Source organism: Harpia harpyja, chromosome 22 (genome assembly GCF_026419915.1).
Source record: "Harpia harpyja isolate bHarHar1 chromosome 22, bHarHar1 primary haplotype, whole genome shotgun sequence".
NCBI classification, from domain to species: Eukaryota; Metazoa; Chordata; class Aves; order Accipitriformes; family Accipitridae; genus Harpia; species Harpia harpyja.
Window position 1 is genome coordinate 19,310,354 of NC_068961.1, and position 18,417 is coordinate 19,328,770.

Genomic DNA, 18,417 nt, shown 5'->3' on the forward strand with positions numbered 1-18,417 from the left:
TTTGCTGAATATTCTCCTGCCTTACAAGGAATAACACAGATTTCCCAGACCTACCACGGATGGACCACATTCAAAATCCTTCCCAAAAAGGATTTAAAAGGGGTCACAAAGCTGATTCCTGCCAAATAAGGCAGGTAATACCCAAGACTGCACCATGTTTATAGGACAAAAGGAGACTGGACAGTCTATACATAGGCTGCTCTGCTCTAAACTCAAAACTGGGCAGAGTTATGGTATGATATCTTGTGTAATCTCCTCAATATCATAGAAGAGAAATATAATTGTCACTTAACACGGGATTCTTCTTACCACATTTTAGCTATCTAAAACTCCAGAGTCTAGGCTAAATCACCCTTCAAGGCTCCTTCCAGAACCTAAGGAGAGAACAAGATGCCTCCAAGGGCACCTCCTTACAGAGGTCTAAGAGCTAGGCGTAAGAGAGCAGGAAGATGCTTCCAAAGAATAAGCTGCTTGATCTTACCAGCTAATAAGATGCTGTTATATTTGGAAAGGAATGCAGATACCTAAAGAAGAGCCACACTCAAGCTCATGCAAGGGTCACTGTCAACCTAGACTGATTATCTTTATATAAATCTCCTTGTCTGTTTCTGAAATGTGCAGTTAGATCACACCACAAAATCCAGTGCGCATTTACGACTGAAAAGATAGCAGCAGGTCTTTTCAGTTTTAATTGTTTTAAAGGTGATAAACAAGACAAGGATGATTGCTAATTTGTTGTATTATTATCATTTTTACATCAGCATTAATTGTTTTTCCCTGAACTATGTGAAATACAAACAAGACAAAAAATAATCGCTAAAAAAAAAGAAGTGCTGTTGACTTTCTCAGAAGCTTGAGTTTACGGGAGAAATAATACCTTGGTAATGACAAAGATTGCCTTTACATTATCTGCATTTCCCCTGCACTACAGTAAAGACTTCTTCCATTTATTTGTGCAGGAACATCAAAGACAGTCTCAGGAGATCTACAGAATTTCAATGGTTTTTCTCTTTATGTAAACAAGCTGCTCTAATTAGCTTAATATGCAATATGCAGTCTATCAGCAATTAGCATCTTTGATCAAAATCTGCACTAAAGCCAGTTTCTTCCAGGATGTTCCATTTGCATGAAAAAGTAGATGAAGCACAATACGTCTGAAAAGAGCAGAGTAGGTATATGTATCAGTATCTTTTTTTGGTGTACATATTAATAACGACCACCTTTACACAAAATGTCCAGTGGGCATTTTCTGATGGACATAATCTATTTACAAGATATATCACTTTTGAAAAGTGAAAGAGGTTTGGCTCTTCTGAAAACTGGCTTGCACATGTTACTCCTTTAAAAAAGCTTTTCTTCTGAAACAGATGCAAAGTCTAGTGGCAAGAAAATAATCAGAGATAATATTGAAATACTACCTCAAATACATCTCAATGCAGCATAGTAATGCATGCATTGTCAGGGATCTCTATCAATTAAAAACAGAAGAGGAAATTATTGCTTTGTTTCTCCAACTTTCCTATAGTTGCTTTTCAGCACTTAATTTGAAATCTATTGTTGACAGAGATTGGGAAGCAACCATATTAAGGCACCTAAACTTATCATTCCTTGAGAAGTCTGAAGAAATAGCTTTGCCTCTTCTGTTTGTGTGCAGAGCTCCATGTTTTAACCTCCCTCATGTTTTCAAATTCTGCTTTTGTCAGAAGCAATGTCTCCTCAACTAAAATCACTACAACCTTCTCTCTGAACAAGTCAAGGACCAGACTGAGCCAGCTGAGCATAAGATTTATATCTGAGTATGTCCTAGACATGTCAGCAAGAAAATTAACTGTGTGTTAGCATGAGGAAAAAACATGCAAGACAGCAGAGGATGAATTCAGGTCTCAGACCTGCTGCAGACAATGGTCTTCATCGTGAGCAGTGACGAGGTTTGCGCCAACTCACACCTCCTGAGGGCTCGCTCCTGCTTCTTTGACCGCTCCACATCCTCCCCATGTCCTTTACGCTCCTGTACCTCCTCCCACCCCGCTTTTGCCTTCGCCGCTCTCTGCCGTAGCTGTGCTGCTGTCAAGGTGACTCCCACGACCCTACCGAGAGCTCTTGCAGGCAGCATTGTGATATTGCAAATGTGTAAAACCCTGACAGTTATTTTGGTGCCCTTGCATCTCCCAGTTGCATCTCCCAATCGCTCTTGTAAGCGCAACAGTTTCAGCATGCTCGTTTTCAGCCTTGTGAACAGGACGGCTTGATGAGACTGGCATTGGAAAGACGTGTGAGTGGAAACTGTGAGCCAGTGCTTGGTTTATCCATCAGGTTAGCTAAAACTACATATATGGTGTCTTATCGATGTTGCACATTTAGAGAACGCTTCGTTCTGGGTGCTAGCTCATGCCACCTCCACATTTATCTGAAGAGAAACCTCTTACAGCATTCCCTCAGCACTACTTACTGCTCTCAGCTCAGCTCTGCTGCCATGAGCCCCCCGCGCACCCTGCCTTCCCCACCTCTGTGTGCAATTTCAGCATCTTGTTTTCTAATTGGAAATACTTTGTACTGTAATGAGAGGAGTTTGAAAGCAAGCAAACAAGCAAGGACACTTAATGTCCTAGTATCAAACCCACTTGATTCGGGCAGTATCATACTTTCCACCCATCCGGCTGGACTAAGTGTGCCTTCAGAACAAAACAACTTACAGCTATACTCTGTTCTTTGATCCATGACCTGCTTTGCAGGGGGCAAGAGAGGCAAAAAGGGACAGCAACACATTATTCTTCCGTTTCTGCTGTTTACCAGTTAGAAACATCCCAAATCAGTGCAAATCTTTAGTCAAAGGGAAATTTTGTTCTGCTGGTGCCAAGTTCTGCATAGCAGAGCCAAGCACGAATGCTGAGAGCTGAAGGGAAATCATGCTAGTCAATGAGGCAAAGCTTGCTTCTGCAAGCAGCAGTTCCTTTGAATTAAGGGTTATACCTTGGTCAGCACATTGAACTCCCACTGCGGGCCCTGGGATGCCAAGAATGAGGTCAAAGAGGTGCAAGATTATTAATGTTGTGTTTAAGAACAAACCATTGTCCACTCTGCCTAACTGTGCTTTCGTTCTTTCTCAAACCCCATGCTCGCATTTATTGAGTGCTGGGATTTTGCTGCACTAGTTCTGCTAATCATTACGTATTTTGTATCGCACTTAGCATTTCATCAACCATGAATAAATCTGGGCTTGCAGAGGATAGGTCACAAGGAAATAGAACTTCAAGACAAAAAGAGAAATAGATTTACAGAGGAAAGGTCAATTTAAAATAGATTTTTTTCTAGTGTAATTGAATCTACATTCTTTCTCAATTTAAAAAAAACAAAAACAAAGTACTGAGTCATTACAGGGGCCAGACAACTGTCAGAGCTATACTGAGTTAAACTCAAATTACATTGCAGTAACTGCTCAAAGGAAGTCCAGTTAAAATAGAAGCAATTTCTTTTCCTTCCCAACCCCTTTTGTCCTGCTGCAATGCATAGAATTTTTAGTTACAGGAATATGACATTTCTGTTACGTTTCTGTGCTTATATAAGTCTTTATAATCTTATTGATGGCTGCAAATTTGTTAAAGCTGCCCTAAACCCTTTCAATCGAATATACTCAGTTACATCCCAAGGAATAATTACTGCTGTCAGTTGTAGTATGACATAAACCTTTTCAATCTCATTTCCATAATGTTTGAAAACAAGCGGCTTGGGCTTAGCAAAGACAGTGTTACAAGGCTTAGCCTGCTGTGGATGGTACTCAAGGCAAGAAGCGTAATTAAATTTCTAGTTATTTTCTTGGTCTGTTCCCCAGAAACCCAATCTTTCAAGAGCCAGATCATCACAAAGTATTATTAGCAGAAAGTAGTTTTCCTTGTTCCATGCTGGGAAATGCAAACAGGCACTAATACCAAACATACTGGACACTTATTTCTCCACAGTCCTTGTGTAAATGACACAACACGTTGAGTATTACATGGTTTAACTGCTGCTTACCCACCTTACGTCTTTTTCAGCCATTTTACTTTCTGCTAAGGACAGAAGCAACAGAAAATTAAGAGGCAGATAAGAGGAAAATGGAAAGATAAAACAACCCCAAAATGTTATGCCTATTAGTAAAGTAGCATGAATGCTGTGGAAGACAAAGCTATTTTCATCTGCCCACCACTGAGTCTGCAACTTGAAACCTGCTGTTCATCCTGGTCTCTGATGTAGAAATCAGGGGCAATAGTTCTTAAAAACAAATAAGCTGTTTTGTTAGTAGCAAAACTAATGAGGCCTGGCCTGCTGCAGATTTTTGCCTCAACAGGTCATGTCCCATTTGGATTCTCTAGTGTTTAATAAGAGGTGAGCTGACATTGCAGCCTTTACCACCACGGGGGAACTAATTCCTAATTCTCTCCTCTACCCACCTGTGAACTTTCATGAAACTTGAAGGAATTGCACACCTTTGAAGTCTCTACCTCCCTGCTGAATTCACCTGAAATTGGTCAACATGTTCAAAAAATGCAATGGGAAACAGAGAAAGACACAGGCAAACATCATGGCTTTATAAATTCATTCCTCTGGGAAACCCAGCTAGAAATGGAGGTTAAAAGCAGGGGAATACTTGCAAAAACATCACTGAAACTTAAAAGCAATGCAAAAAAAGTGATACTATGAAAGAAGTTTGCCTACAAATAGTAAGAACAAGACTGCATTTACAAAGAAGAAAACAGGAAATCACAACAGACTACTTGTAAGTAAAGTAGTCGCTTGTTAGTAAAAAGCAAGGCAAATCCACCATTTCCTCCTCTGAGCTTAACACCACTCTTGATTTATACCAGTGAAGGCTCTGCATTATGAAATGAACCGTATTTCATGATGCTTGGCTATAATCAGTCTACTGTAAAGTGCACATTGGACATGCTGTTATTCAACCAAGACACTGCTATTTTTTGCTGAGAGCCAGGAAAGTGTAAGACTTTCCACAAATCCAGTCCTGCACACCTTCCTTTACCCAGATGCCCCAAGGACTTTCTATGACTTCCTCACAAAAATAAAAGCAAGGGGTTTGCAAAGCCAAGCTAAATCTAAAACCAAACCACACAGTGTCGTCAGATCCTGTCTGACCTAGCCAGGGAATCTTGATAGCAAGAGCTCTGAGTTTTTTTCTTCTTTTTAACGCATACAGTTTCAAGAAAGTGTTCCTGACTTAAACTTCTCGCACAAGATGCGATCACCTGTTCCAGTTGAGCTGATCGTGTGGCTCATTGCTGCCCAAACTGGCACAACTCATGCATTTTGTCTCTCTCCCCATCCTTTTCCCAGCTACATGGTCCTGGCCAAGCTCTGGCACTCACCTGATCCTGCCCTGGGTTGATTCAACTCACTAAACCAGCAGGAAAGTAATTCAGTAAAAAAAAGTATAAAAAAGCAGTAAAAAAAGCAGGCCGCTTCTGTCAGAAGTTAAACCATCCCTTCCCTTGTACAGAAGGAGTCACTGCCCAATTCGTGCTTCTCTGAAACTTCTCAGAAATGGTGAAACTAATGACTAACACTTTGAGGGAGACGCAGCAGTTTTAAGTCAACTGGAAATCCCTGCTTTTCATGGTTTTAAGACATTCTGATACGAAAAAAATGAAAACAAAAAGGGCTGTTACTTACCATTTGTCTTCTGTTCTCTACGAGGTGGATGCCAACAATCCCTAGGAAAGATCCAAAGCCAAGCTAAGGCAAAGAACAAAACCAACAGAAATGCATGAGGTCAGCTTATTTGGTCAACATACCAATGCATTACAGTGATATCTGAGCTGATGTATCATACAGACGGGCTAACGGGTGGGTCAGGGGAAAGGGTGGAAATTACTGCTAGACATAAATTATATAATGTAAAGAGGAATGACCAGAACTGCAGCTCTTTGATATTTCAGAGCACAAGTTGTCATGTAGTAAGGGGAAGCCTGTATAGACATATGTTTCTATAACTTGGCTACTGTTACCACAGTCATGTATAGTTTTACACACTGTAAAGTGAAAATTAAGCACAGTAGGAGAAAAGAACACTTACATTTAGCCCATACATCATTATTTTGGAAAATTGCAAAGCTTTAGGCAATGACAGACAAAGAGTTTTCCTCAAAAAATGGATGTGTTGCTGCCAGGCAAGTGACTAAAGTTCAAACCCTTAGGGTTGGGTTTGTTTGATTTTAATGACTGAACACTACCACACATCCTAGAAAAAGTCCTTGCTAAAATGCCAGAAGGACCAGTACAGTTAGTTTCAACATGGGACAGCTGCAGCACCAACAGCCCCAGGAGAGAGGGAAGAAAAGGAACGCTGGAGTAAGCTGGCCTTACTGTTCCTACCAGTGCTGCTTCAACACCAGGCTGGCAGGAAAAGCCCCCTCCTTATGATGGGCCCATGAAGGTTTGGAGAGGTAGAAACTCCTTAGATTTGTGGTTAACACAAGGTAAAGTGGCAACAGGTGAGACCAGCCTTTCATCAGCCCTTCCTGGCATCAGGACTCCCACTGGGCTCACATGGGCTTGGAGAAAAGGGTCTCCTTGGTGCCACGCAGCTGAGATGTAGCTGGTCACAGTCTCAGAAGCAGCTGGAGCTGGAGCGCAGGTGTCAGCTCCCTCCTCGCCTTACCTGGCCACATGCTGCCCTGCGGGCACCTCAGTCTCAATCCCCCATCACTTCCACGCTCCTTGCTCCTCTCTTCACTAGGGCTGACCCTGCCCAGGCACAGCCCCAGTCCCCCCCTCACCTCCCAGCCAACCCACCCCATGGATGGGGCATGACATTTCTGCTAAGGAATCCAAGCCCCTTTCTGGAACAAGGTCTCTGAATCCTCTCCTCCAAGCACAAGTTAAGTTTTTAAGGACTACGCGTCCCAGCCAAGGGCTTGAGCAATGCCCGTGAACTCCTTGCTGTTATGCACAACCGCTCACAGCAGAAAGCAAATCTCCTGCAAGCACTTTACTCAGTATCACAACAGGAATCTGTCACTCCCTCTCAGGAAAGCAAATGCAGGGAAAGGAGATTTGCTGTAGAGTGCTTTGGGAAGATTTATGTGAAAGGGAGGCACAAGGACTAAAAGCAGAGACTTTGAAAAAGAAAGAGCGTGCAAGTGCATCCATGCTGACAGCCGAATAGGAGAGAGACTTGGAACTGTGAGCAAGGACACTCTGTTCAGGGGACAGCAACTTTGTAAATTAAGATAACTGCATCAAAATGACAACTGGTTCCAAGCCCCATTTTTCATCCCAACGGGAACAATCTATAAAGCCCCATTTATGGCTGATGCAGGGGACACAGAGCGGAGTAATATTATCCATGTGAAGAAAAAAGGAGCAAACACGAACAATAGCAATTAAATCAGAAGGAGCAGAACCAAAGATAGAGATCACGATGTAAGCCACGGCATTGCTGAGATTGGTTTAGGGCCATATGCACTGCTTTTTTTGTCTGTTTAGACAATAGGCTGTTTGGGCTGGGAACTCTGGGAGTCCAGGTCAGTATGGTGACGGGGACAATTGGACCCTGTAGACTCCTGATTGAAAGATTATAAAAATAGCAAATGAAAATAATACAAGCAGTAGTCATAGAGAAGTAACATTAAATATTTAAGTATAAACAATATTTATAAGGAAGCGATGCTGAAGAAGCTCCAATTCTGGCTTTGCAGCCCGTTCCACAAAGACAGCCCTAAACCCAAACTGATGATAAAGCAGTAATCTACTAAATGCAGACACCTTCCAAAGGGGAATACTATACTAACTCATCTACACACAGAAATATTTTACGTTGAATTACTTTGGATGCATAAATGCAGATAATACCTAGCACTATAAAGATGTATTTAGAAAAAAGCTTTTTCCAAAATGAATAAGAAGTGACCACATATGCAGAGAAATTCTCTTCTTGAAGGCAGTGGGAACTAAGCAGAAGCACAAAATATATTATGGATCTAGCCCTGAAGACCTGCGCTGCAAATGCTTCTAGATGCAAGTAAATCTATGCAAGTGGATAGTCTTATTCACATTTGTAGGTGTTTGCAAGGTAGGGTCTAATTCTGCATGGCTTTTAAGACCAAAATCCCTTACCTAAGGTCAGTGGAGATTTAGATCTCACCTACCAGCTCTGAAGTTAATATTTTAGGGCTGAATTCCATGAGAACTAGACCTTATTTTTAATTGTAATTAACACTGTCTGTCCTCATAATCTTTCTTTTCTTCGAGTCCAACAGTTAAATATGTAGCGTTGACTTCCCTCCCCTACCTTTAGGTACCTAAAAGTTTGGGATCAGTGCTATGTTGGTTTTCTAAGCTCCCTCTACTGTCAGCGGAGAAGAGACACACCTTTTGAGGATTTATTCAGCTCATTCTGAAAGAGGTGGCTGACTTCGCGCAGAGGCGGAGGAGAGGCCACCCCATAGTCCATCTGCCAACGCTGCACTGGAGATAATAACGCCTGGCAATGGCAATGGGACAGGAAGACGGCAATGCTGTCATACACCTCTGATTAGGCTTTTGGCAAGATATCATGCAAGGTTTGTGTAGCACCTTTAACTCCTGCTAAACGTTTGGGCTATTTAGTGTACTAATGAAGTTTACACTGACAATTACCCGTCACTCTTTCTTCTCAGTTACTTCAATAATCCATCATCACACACGCACAAAAAGAATTCTGAATTTTATTAACATTATTTAGCTCCAACAATCTTTTGAGGGGGAAAATTATTAATAAAGGTTTTGTTTTCAAAGTGTTCTGATAAAGTCTAGCTATTCTATCTGGTTATTAATGACTCCAAGATTTAAAAGAAAATATTTTAGTAGATCATATTTTTCAGCTGAGTGAATAGACATTGTGTTATTCCTAAAAGAAACTAAATGCTGAAATAACCTGTTTCGTGCACATGGGTTTATTACTTACTACACTTATTAAAGTCAACAGTTTAAAAATGAAACTTCTTTCTAGGGAATGAATGCAGATAATATGGTCTTCTAAAAGATTTTAATTCAAATTATGGAAGAAGAAGAAGAGACCTTTACCAGTATTAATGTACCTATTTTAGCTTAAGGAAAGGAAAATTCATTCTTTTAACGTTTTATTCCTGGAACTACTTTTTGTTCTATTTTTAAAACACCACTCCTTACAGATCATTATCCCCATATTATCTTTCTGAAAGACCTGTTCTCAGCATGACACTAAGATGTAAGAGGACTTGCTTAGGAGGAACAGTTCTAACTCACAAATTATTAATGGCAATGCAAAATGTATGCACAGTATTAAAAGATACATATGTCTCTTCTCTGGGCATTTCATTCCATAGAGAACAAGAAATAACGGTACCTTACCACACATTTCGGTAGTGGTGGAGCCATACCTAAGGAGGTACCTAACTCTAAGTACATGAGTTTCTTTCTTCACCTTGCACCCTCTGCCTCCTCTTGGCTGGTTCAGGGAGAATCAAACGAGGCAGACAGGCTTTCCTCTATTTACTGCCCATACTCCTCTTTTTTAAATCTCAGCCCAGGTATTTCAAAAAAATTTTTTACTCCAGGGGTTTCCACGCTTTTGGATATGACTGATCTCTTCTTCTTCTGAGATCAGAAAGGGCCATGGGGGTTGAACTGGCAAGGGTCTGGCCAGGCTACCCTTCCCCAGAAGTCACAGAGGCACCCTGGGGCGAAGGTGACACAACTCGAACCTTGTGCCCAGTGCAGGAATGTTTAAGCGGTCTGTTCCCAAGGCAAAAACAAGACTAAGGATCTCGGAAGGGGATCTCATACAAGAGGACCGGCAACAAGACCGCACAAGGGGATGTTAGGCAGGCTCCAGAGAGAAGCTTCGCGCATCCGCAGAGCTCTCCCTGCAACGGACCCAGCAGAATTCCTGGCACAGGGGCATGAGAGCAGAGTGGCTCTTTGTGCTGTCAAAGTAGTAAACCTCTAAAAGGTCGTTTAAAGCTATCCCATGCCTACTGTCCAGTCACTTACATGTCCACATTTAAGAGAGATCAGTGGGAAGTCAAGCACAGGTTCTCACAGGGGCCCCTGAGCCCAGCAAACTGCTGTGCAGGGACCCCTTGTGCCCCCAACAGCCTCCCCTTTGGGGCACTTCAGAAAAACAGAGTTTACCCCCCTACCTTATCACACACTAGAACTAGAACAAAACAAAGGAGTATCTCTCTCCTGTAAAATGCAACAGGACTGAACTTTCTTTTTTTGTTGTTGTTTTAATCAATCAAAGCTTCCCGTATCCAGCTGATAATCATTTTTCTGGTTGTACCCAATAATCTAAAATAGGTTTCTTTACTCACAACGATGCCTGGGTAGTAGCCTCCCACGGTAACATTTTCTGTTCTTGTGGTAGCTGCCAGACCTATGGTCAGTATGAAAACAGACACTACCAGCAGAGAGACTGTGAACCAAAGCGAAGTCTTCTTCCTTTTTGCAAATTGTCCTGTAGGGAGTAGGGAGAAGAAAAAAAGGAAGCTCTTAATTGCAATCATGGCAGAACAAATACAAAATTATGGAAGTTTTTCTTCTGTTAATCTTTGTTGTTGTTAACCCATTGTTGTTCTCTCACTAAGGAAAAGAGCTGGCAGACAACAGAGGGAATTAAAAACCACAGAGTTAGCTAGAGCTTAGCATAGCTTAATGCACACACATTGGGTACGTGCATGAGATGAGTTTTTATTAAGCTGAACTGAAAGTTAGTGACAATGATAATTATGCCCTGTCTTCAGTAACATTTATAATTAAGTATCGCTCACATCCTTAAGTCAGATCCTGCAGGCCTTAATCGCTTACCTGTGTGAAGTGCCAGTTTGACTCTACCTGGACAGAACATTTAAAATTTCTATTTTAGACAAGATTAGCAGAAGCTCTGCATGCTGTCATGAAAACGAATGTGCTCTTCATATTTACTAGGGCAAGCAAACCAATCTGTATCTCTGAAGCAAAGCTGTAATATAGTTGATTAGGTAACGATATATGGGCCTACCTTTTTAAACAGTAGCTGCTCAGTGAAATACATTCAGTCTCACTGGGATTTGGATTCAGACACCCAAAAGTGAAAAACAGCAGGCTCACCTACTGCTTTCAGCCTGCTTCAAGCCACTTTACCTTGTTATTGTGGTTGCATATCTGAGGTTACTAACACCAGAGCCCCAGCCCATAGCACAGATTTACGTAAGGCTTATTTAAAACCAGCAATCGATGCATCACCCTAGCTAACAAAAGGCACCCAAATGAATCGAACTGTGGTCCCCCTTTCTGGTGTTTTTGCTTTGAAAGGCAAGGCAAGAGCGGGCAGGATCACCCCCGGAGCACTGGGCCATGCGATGCCGTGCTACCCTAGGCTGCAACCGGGCGGCACGGAGCTCCAGCCAGAGCACAACCCATCCACAGCACGGGGCTAACGTCTCTCCCCGCTGCGGCCTCACGAAGCTGCCTGCGTGCACGGTCTCGGGATGAGGCAGAGGCTGTGGTGGTGCACTGAATACCGGAGGCAACAGCCCTCGCCAGGGAGGGCTCGGTGAGAAGGGAAGGCAGCCTTGTGTGGATCAGGCTCTGAGGGTGCTGCTGTAAGCAAAAGCAGGGGAAATGCAGGCAAGTCAAAAAGTGAGCAGAAGCCATGTGCAATGAGTCACTTGAGTTACGTGGCCAATTTAAAGTCAGGTAACTCAGTTAAACGTTTACAAGTTCAAAAGCCAGGCTAGATTAGTGACGTTTGCAAATCAAGTCAAATAATTTCAATTAATAAATAAATGCATTTATAATAAAAATCTGCATGTTTGCCAACCTTTCTCCAGTAGAACAACCAGCCAAAATGAGTCCAGTCTTTTAGTATGAAATGCAGGCAACTTTACTGAAGACAAATATAATCTATTGAGCTTACGCAAGTCTCTTTCACCTGCACGTACAAAGTCTTCCTGCTGAAGATCAAGAAATAATTCGTAAGACTCTCCAGACATCCCTCCAGCCTGTGCCCCAGCTGCCTGCCTCTGGCAATTCCTTGCTAATCCATGGAGGGTCACTGGGGACATGGAAACGGAGAGGTTCTTCATTATCAATCAGTTCTTCACCAAGCGTATGAGATTAAAGGCAGTTCTTTCAATGAAGCCAGTTCACACGGCCAAGAGGGGAAAGCAGACTTCAGACTTGTAACTCCACAAATCAGCTGCTTGTCCCATAAACCAAAATTATTCATTCAACATATCTACCAGATTTTAAATAACATCTGATGTCCTTGCCGCACTCCATCATCTTCAAAAAGTCATGGAGGTTGGGGAATCCCCAATAACTGAAGAAAGGCAAACACTCTACCTATCTTTAAAGAAGGCCAAAATGATGATTCGGGGAATTACAAGCCAGCCAACTTCACTTTGGCTCCTGGCAGGCTGGGACCAAAAATGTGGAGCAAATCCTCTTGTAAGACATTTCTGGGCACATAAGGAAAAAGTGATTGGCAACAGTCAGCATGGATTTACCAGAGCCAAATCACGTCTGACCAACCCAGCTGCCTGCTCTGACATAAGGACTGGCCTTGTGGAGCAGTGGATGTCTTTTACCTTAAATCTAGCAAGGTTTTTAAAATGGTATCCCAGAACATTCTCATAACCCAGCTGGAATGTCACGGCCTGGACAGGTGGACAAGCAGATGGTTAAAAAATTAGCTGGATTATTGGGTTCAGAGGGAGCTAATATCCATTAACTCTGTACTCTACCTGGAGGCCAGTAAAACGTGGAGTACGATGGGAGTCTGCCTTGGGACCTGTCCCATTTAATGTATTCATCAATGGCCTAGAGAAAGTGGTAGCGTGCCTGCTCATCAAGCTGGCAGATGACACAAAACTTGGGGGGCCACTCAATACCTTGGAGGGCAGGGTTGCCATTCACAGCCATCTAGGCAGGCTGGAAAAATGGGCCAGCAGAAACCTTACAGAGTCCAACAGACAGCTGCAAAGTCCTGAGCAAAGGAAGAAACAACTCCTTGCAATGATACAGGGAAGGGACTGCCAGGCTGGGGAGCAGCTCTGCTGAAAAGGACCTGGGGGTGTTGGTCGGCAATGAGCTGAACATGAACCAGCAGTGTGCCCTGGCAACACCATCCTGGGCTGTAGTAACAGGAGCATCATTAGTAGATCAGAGGAGTAACTACGCCCCTCTATTCAGCACTTTTTAGACCACATATAATATTACACCCAGGTTTGGGCCCCCAGTACAGGAAATACGTCAATTAACTGTAGTGAATTCAACAGAGGACCCCAAAGAAGGTCAGGGACTGGCGCACTTGCCATATGAGAAGAGGCTGAGGGAAGAGGGCTTGCTCAGCCTGGAGATGAGATGGCTTTTGGCAGGGCTAGCAGAAGTCTTCCAGTGCCTATGAGGTGATTGTCAAGTGGACAGACTGAGGCTTTTCATAGTGGTGCACAGCAGGAGGACAAAAGACAGTGGACATAAAATGAAATACAAGAATTGTTTCAGACTGGGTACAAGGAGAAAAAAATTGACAGTCAAGAATTGGAACAGATTGCCCAAAGAGGCTGTGTTGTCTCCATCCTTGGAGGTTTTCAAGATTCAACCAGAAAAAGCCCTGAGCAACCTGGTCTGACCTCATAGTTAACCCTGTTTTGAGCAGGAGGTTGGACTAGCAAGTCCCTGAGGTACCTTCCCACCTGAATTATTCTATGATTCTATGGTTTGATGATAGTCGAGACAGCTAGACTAAAGGTGGCTTGGGTATGTGCGCTCATATCCACTGTTACGGAACTGCAGCTGCAACGCAGACATACTCTAAAGGGACGTAGGAACACAAACCTTCTGAAAGCCAATGGGACAGACGCTCCTCAGCCAAGTGTTTCTGAAACCACTGAATGCTTTTACGAAAAGTGCGTGAGGAGCCAAGCTTCCACATTTTTCTCAAAGTAACACCTGTACTGGCAAAGGTTAATCAGATTGCATGGAGATAAACTAAGGGTCCAACCTGCCCTCCAGAGTTTTGGTTATAAATAATGATGCGCAAAAAAGAAAGATATGAGTTTGATTGCCCAGACTGAGTTTGCCAGAAAATGTCTTAGGAAAAGCATGCTCTTATTTGTAATTGGAGTAAATTGGATGTGGATTCAGTGAGATAAAACAGAAAAGGATGTCATTATTTATAGGGTCATTTTTTGAACTGAACTACATTTTGGCTTTGAAATTTACATGTGCCAGGAGGCATTTACATATGTGATACCCTTCAGTCCTCACATTCATTGATCTTTTACCACCTGCATCTCAAATCAGAGGCAAATATCCAATCATATCTCTTCTTTTTCATACTCCAGTTTGGAAACTCTCATAACCACATGTAGTTAGCTATAAAGTCCACCCTTAGGAGAGATGACTTACAGGCAGGAGCACAGAAAGGCCCCTTCTGGAGCAGAGACTGGCACACTGTCCTGGTTTCGGACACACACGACACACATGCAAGACCTCGTTCTCAAAGATTGCTACATGCTCAGAGAAGATGGGTAGAAATCAGGTCTAAATTGGTTTTCTGCTCTGGCTGGCTGGGCTTACTTAGTCACACCAATAAAAATCTTTGCTGTAGCTATCAAAATGTGTATAATTACATGCATATAATTCACCAGCATATCGTAAGGCCTAAGTAATATTTGTAAAGCAGCATAATGTCTTCGGATGAAAAAGGCTACAGCTGCAAAGGGTTCCTACTATTAGCTCCCTTCTGCTACTTCGGTCATGTTGGCTCCCAAGATTTTTCGAGTCTTTGTTTACTGCTGTTTGTAGCAGTTGCCATGCAGCTTTTTGGATCTGTTTTTAATGTACCTACCAGCCAAAGCCCAGTGCCAGACCGTTCCCTCAGGAGCCCTGTCCACAGCACAGACAGAGGGGCTGGCCCAGCCTCCTTCCCTGACAGCCTCTGTGGCAGGGCTTGGACCAAAGGCCGACCACATACAAGAAGAGCGGTTAAATTAAGAGCAGAGGAAATGCTGCTGTCAGTAGTTCTAGGTTGAATTTTCTTCCAACACCGATGTTCCTGCAGTGCAGGGAACAGCTCGTGTAGGCTATTGACTTTCCAATTTTTTACTACTGAAGTGACTCTCAGAATAATTTTGACATTTATCCGCTTCAACTTCTTTAACAATGATTCAGTATGAACATTATAAACTCTTAGTCTGGACCTTACTCCAATTTAGTTATAGCTTCAAATTCTTATCTCTAGTGTACCAAATATCAAGCGTGTAGAAAGAAATCTTCTTGTCATACCCTTATTAGCATTAGCTTGAGCTGGGGTCAGCAGAGGGCGTGAACATGCTATTACCTTCTATTGGCAATATTCTTCAGCAGTTTTGGCCAGCAAAGTAGTAACTGAGTTTTGATACTGCAGCAATGGGCACTACAGTAAAAATTGGGAGATAAATTAGAGAGGTAATGCTGCTTCCACATCACTGGCTTGTGCTCTGCCTGGCATAGACTTAAATTGTGCACAAAAAGGAACAGTCCCAGAAACACTCTCTGCTTTGCTTGCTAAATGTCTGTCAGGCAAAGTACCTGCTTGAGCCACTCAGCCCTGCTACCCCAATGGAAGGGAAGAGAATGCTGTCAGGACAAGGAGGAGAGACACCAGACTGCTGCCTCCTTGGGACAGAGAAAGGCCTGTGAGGAGAGAAATTGAGAACATCCCCCAGAGAGTAAAAAGAAAAAGTGCCTGCTGAAGACCAAGCTCTGCTGGACTCAGCAAAATCTTTTGTCCATTCATCAGTTGCACAAAACAAAATTATATTTACAATGCTTTGTTCACGATGGCTGGGGGATAAATCCAATTTGTAGGAAGACTATGGAAAAGGAATGGTTTTGTGGGGAGGGTATAGATCAGATTGCTGGTAGAATGCAAAGTGGTGGATCTAATGATGAACGGCAGGGTCTGGATTTGAAAGAAGCAAAGGGTGAGTTTAAAAGGAGAACAAACAAATTAGTGATTAAATGTGTCCATGGTATGGAATGCGTCCAATGGTCACGGGAAAGAAAGAATAGAGTGAAACAGCATCTCTCAACCTTGGAAAACTTGCATATGAACTGCAATTTAACTCAAAAAAATCAGACCAAGGCAACTATACTTTGCTAACTTCACGACTCCTTTTAAAATCCAGCTTCAGACATCATAAAGCCTGTTAAAAAGTGTGGAGTGATTTTTGGCAAGGAAAGAATCGCTGCAGGATGCAGCAATTTGCTGGGATCACAATCACATTTGCTGAATATTAGCACCACACAATTTCATACCTTCCTCTTTGATCTAGTTAAGGTGATATAAACAGAAACAGTTACTTCAAATAATGTCCCAGCCCAATGTATATTAGCATCCTGATGTGAGAAAAAGATAAGGGAGGAAAGTTTTGTAGCAGAAAAAACAGTGCATTTTTATTACCTAATGAATACTACTAAAACTTGTGACATGTTTCAGAGAGTGGCATTAACCATATATAAGAAGATAATTTAAGCAGAAATTCACCACAGACAGAGGAGTATAGTATCAAAGGTATCTGCTGCTTTGCTGCTATCGAGAAAATATTTAAAGGAAGATCTTTGGAGCTAAATTAATAATTTTTAATTACTGCAGTGCTCACTTCAGTGCCATCTCCCTCTTGGCTACACTTTTCATTGTGTATTTTCAAAAGTGGTTCATGCCAGTGAAATTGAATTAATCCTACATTGCCTCCCAAAATTAAATGTGATGGACTGAGATGCTTAAAAGAGATATTCACACCTGCTACTGGTCATTACTTTCCCTTTTCTGATTAAATGCTTGACTTGTCCAGAGTGCTGAACTAATTAAACCAGATGCAACAGCATTCGTTTCAAGTCACAAGATAGCAGCTTTTATCAGGCCCGTCCCTTATCTTTATTATGAATTTGTTGAGGAAGAATCCATGAGTGTGTTATGTATTCAAGACCACAGGAAACATTGCTTTTTTACAATTCTATTACAAAAAAAACCCCAAACAAAACCCCAACAAACAAAACAAAACCCCAAACCCACAGACCCTGCTATACTATGTAGTATAGCTATAGTAAGTGATACATGCAGTATCACTATGACTTCATCGCTTTGGCAGCAATTGTTTCACTAATAAATAATTTAATGAGCAGCTAATCACTAGTTTAAAGCTAGCACACAGACAGATGATTCTTTTTCTGCTGATTACCTGAAAACATTTTTAAGCTACAGCACATCTTTTCGACACGGATACCATTTTTCTTCCAAGTTTAAGACAAACAAAATTAAGACCGAATCCGGTTTAGAACCGGCTGCTAAGATCCTTGGGTAGACACCCAAGTCTCAGTTTACCCACTCCAACACTACACAGAGCAATCCCTCGCCCGGAGTTCCGTTCCCCCTCGCCTTTAATGAATGCCCCTGGAATAATGCAACACTTGTCCTCGCTTTCCCACACGTTTTTTAGTTTTCAGGACGCAGCCTGGCGCTACAAGCAGGACTTCGCTTTACCAAGGAACCGCTAAAAGACCGCGAACAGGACGAAGGAAACCGGCTGCCTCTGTCGCCGCCCCGCCGCTGCCCACCCCGGCCCGTCCCGGCCACGGCCACGGCCACGGCCACGGCCACGGCCACGGCCCGCCCCGCACCCTGCTGACCCCCCCACCCCGGCTCCAGCCCAGCGACTGCCCGTTTTCAGTCAGCGACTAAAGATCCCCCCCGTCCCAGCCCCTCCGCACCCCCTTCCCGCTCCCCGCTCTCAGCCCCCGCCGCTGCCGCCGTCCCGGGGCTCAGGCCCTCGGCGGGGCCGGGAAGTTGCGGCGGGGCAGGTGCCGGAGCTCACCTGCGGGATCCAGCACGCTCAGCGGACCCGACACCCCGGGGGCGGCCGCCGGAGCCGCCATCACCTTCCGCGGTCGGCTCCGCTCCGCGCCTCACCTCACCGCGCCGCGGCCGCCGCTGCCCGCGGGGGTACGGGCGGCCCGGCGGGCCCGCCCCCGCGGGGCGGAGGCGGGGCGAGACGCGGCGACGATCGTTAACGGCTAACGGCGGCGGTCGCCACAGCCCTGAGGCGGGGAACTTGGCGGGGGGGGGGGGGGGTCCGGCGGGCACCGTGCCTCAGCCCTGCCGCCCTCGCCCACCCCCGCCGGCAGCCGCCTCAGCCGGTGCCCGAGGGTCCCGTTCGACGGCCCGCGTACAACAGAGCGGCCCGGGCGCTGTGTCTCTTGACCCGGGGCCCGAAAAAGGGCGAGCTGCCTTAGGGACCCCGAGGGCGGGACGGGGTCCCGAGGCCGCCCCGTCACCTCACCTTCCCCGGGTGAAAACTCACCCAGCCTGGCCGAAAAAGTAAGATGTGGGACGAAGCCCGGCGGGTGCAGGTCCGTTCCCTCGCTGCCTTCTGGCCTCTC

At 44.0% G+C, this 18,417-nt stretch overlaps 1 protein-coding gene across 2 annotated transcripts in view; it reads right to left on the reverse strand.

The window, feature by feature from the left end:
• TMEM255B (transmembrane protein 255B) overlaps positions 1–17,986 on the reverse strand; it is a 72,277-nt gene extending 54,291 nt beyond the window's left edge. For both annotated transcript variants that reach the window (XM_052774083.1, XM_052774081.1), the window contains exons 1-3: positions 17,853–17,986; positions 10,326–10,468; positions 5,662–5,724 (exon numbers count right to left, since the gene is read on the reverse strand). In XM_052774083.1, coding sequence (XP_052630043.1) covers positions 5,662–5,724; positions 10,326–10,468; positions 17,853–17,913 — 267 coding nt within the window. In that variant the 5' untranslated portion in view covers positions 17,914–17,986. The remainder of the gene's footprint in view (positions 1–5,661; positions 5,725–10,325; positions 10,469–17,852) is intronic.
• Between the last annotated feature and the right edge of the window lie 431 nt (positions 17,987–18,417).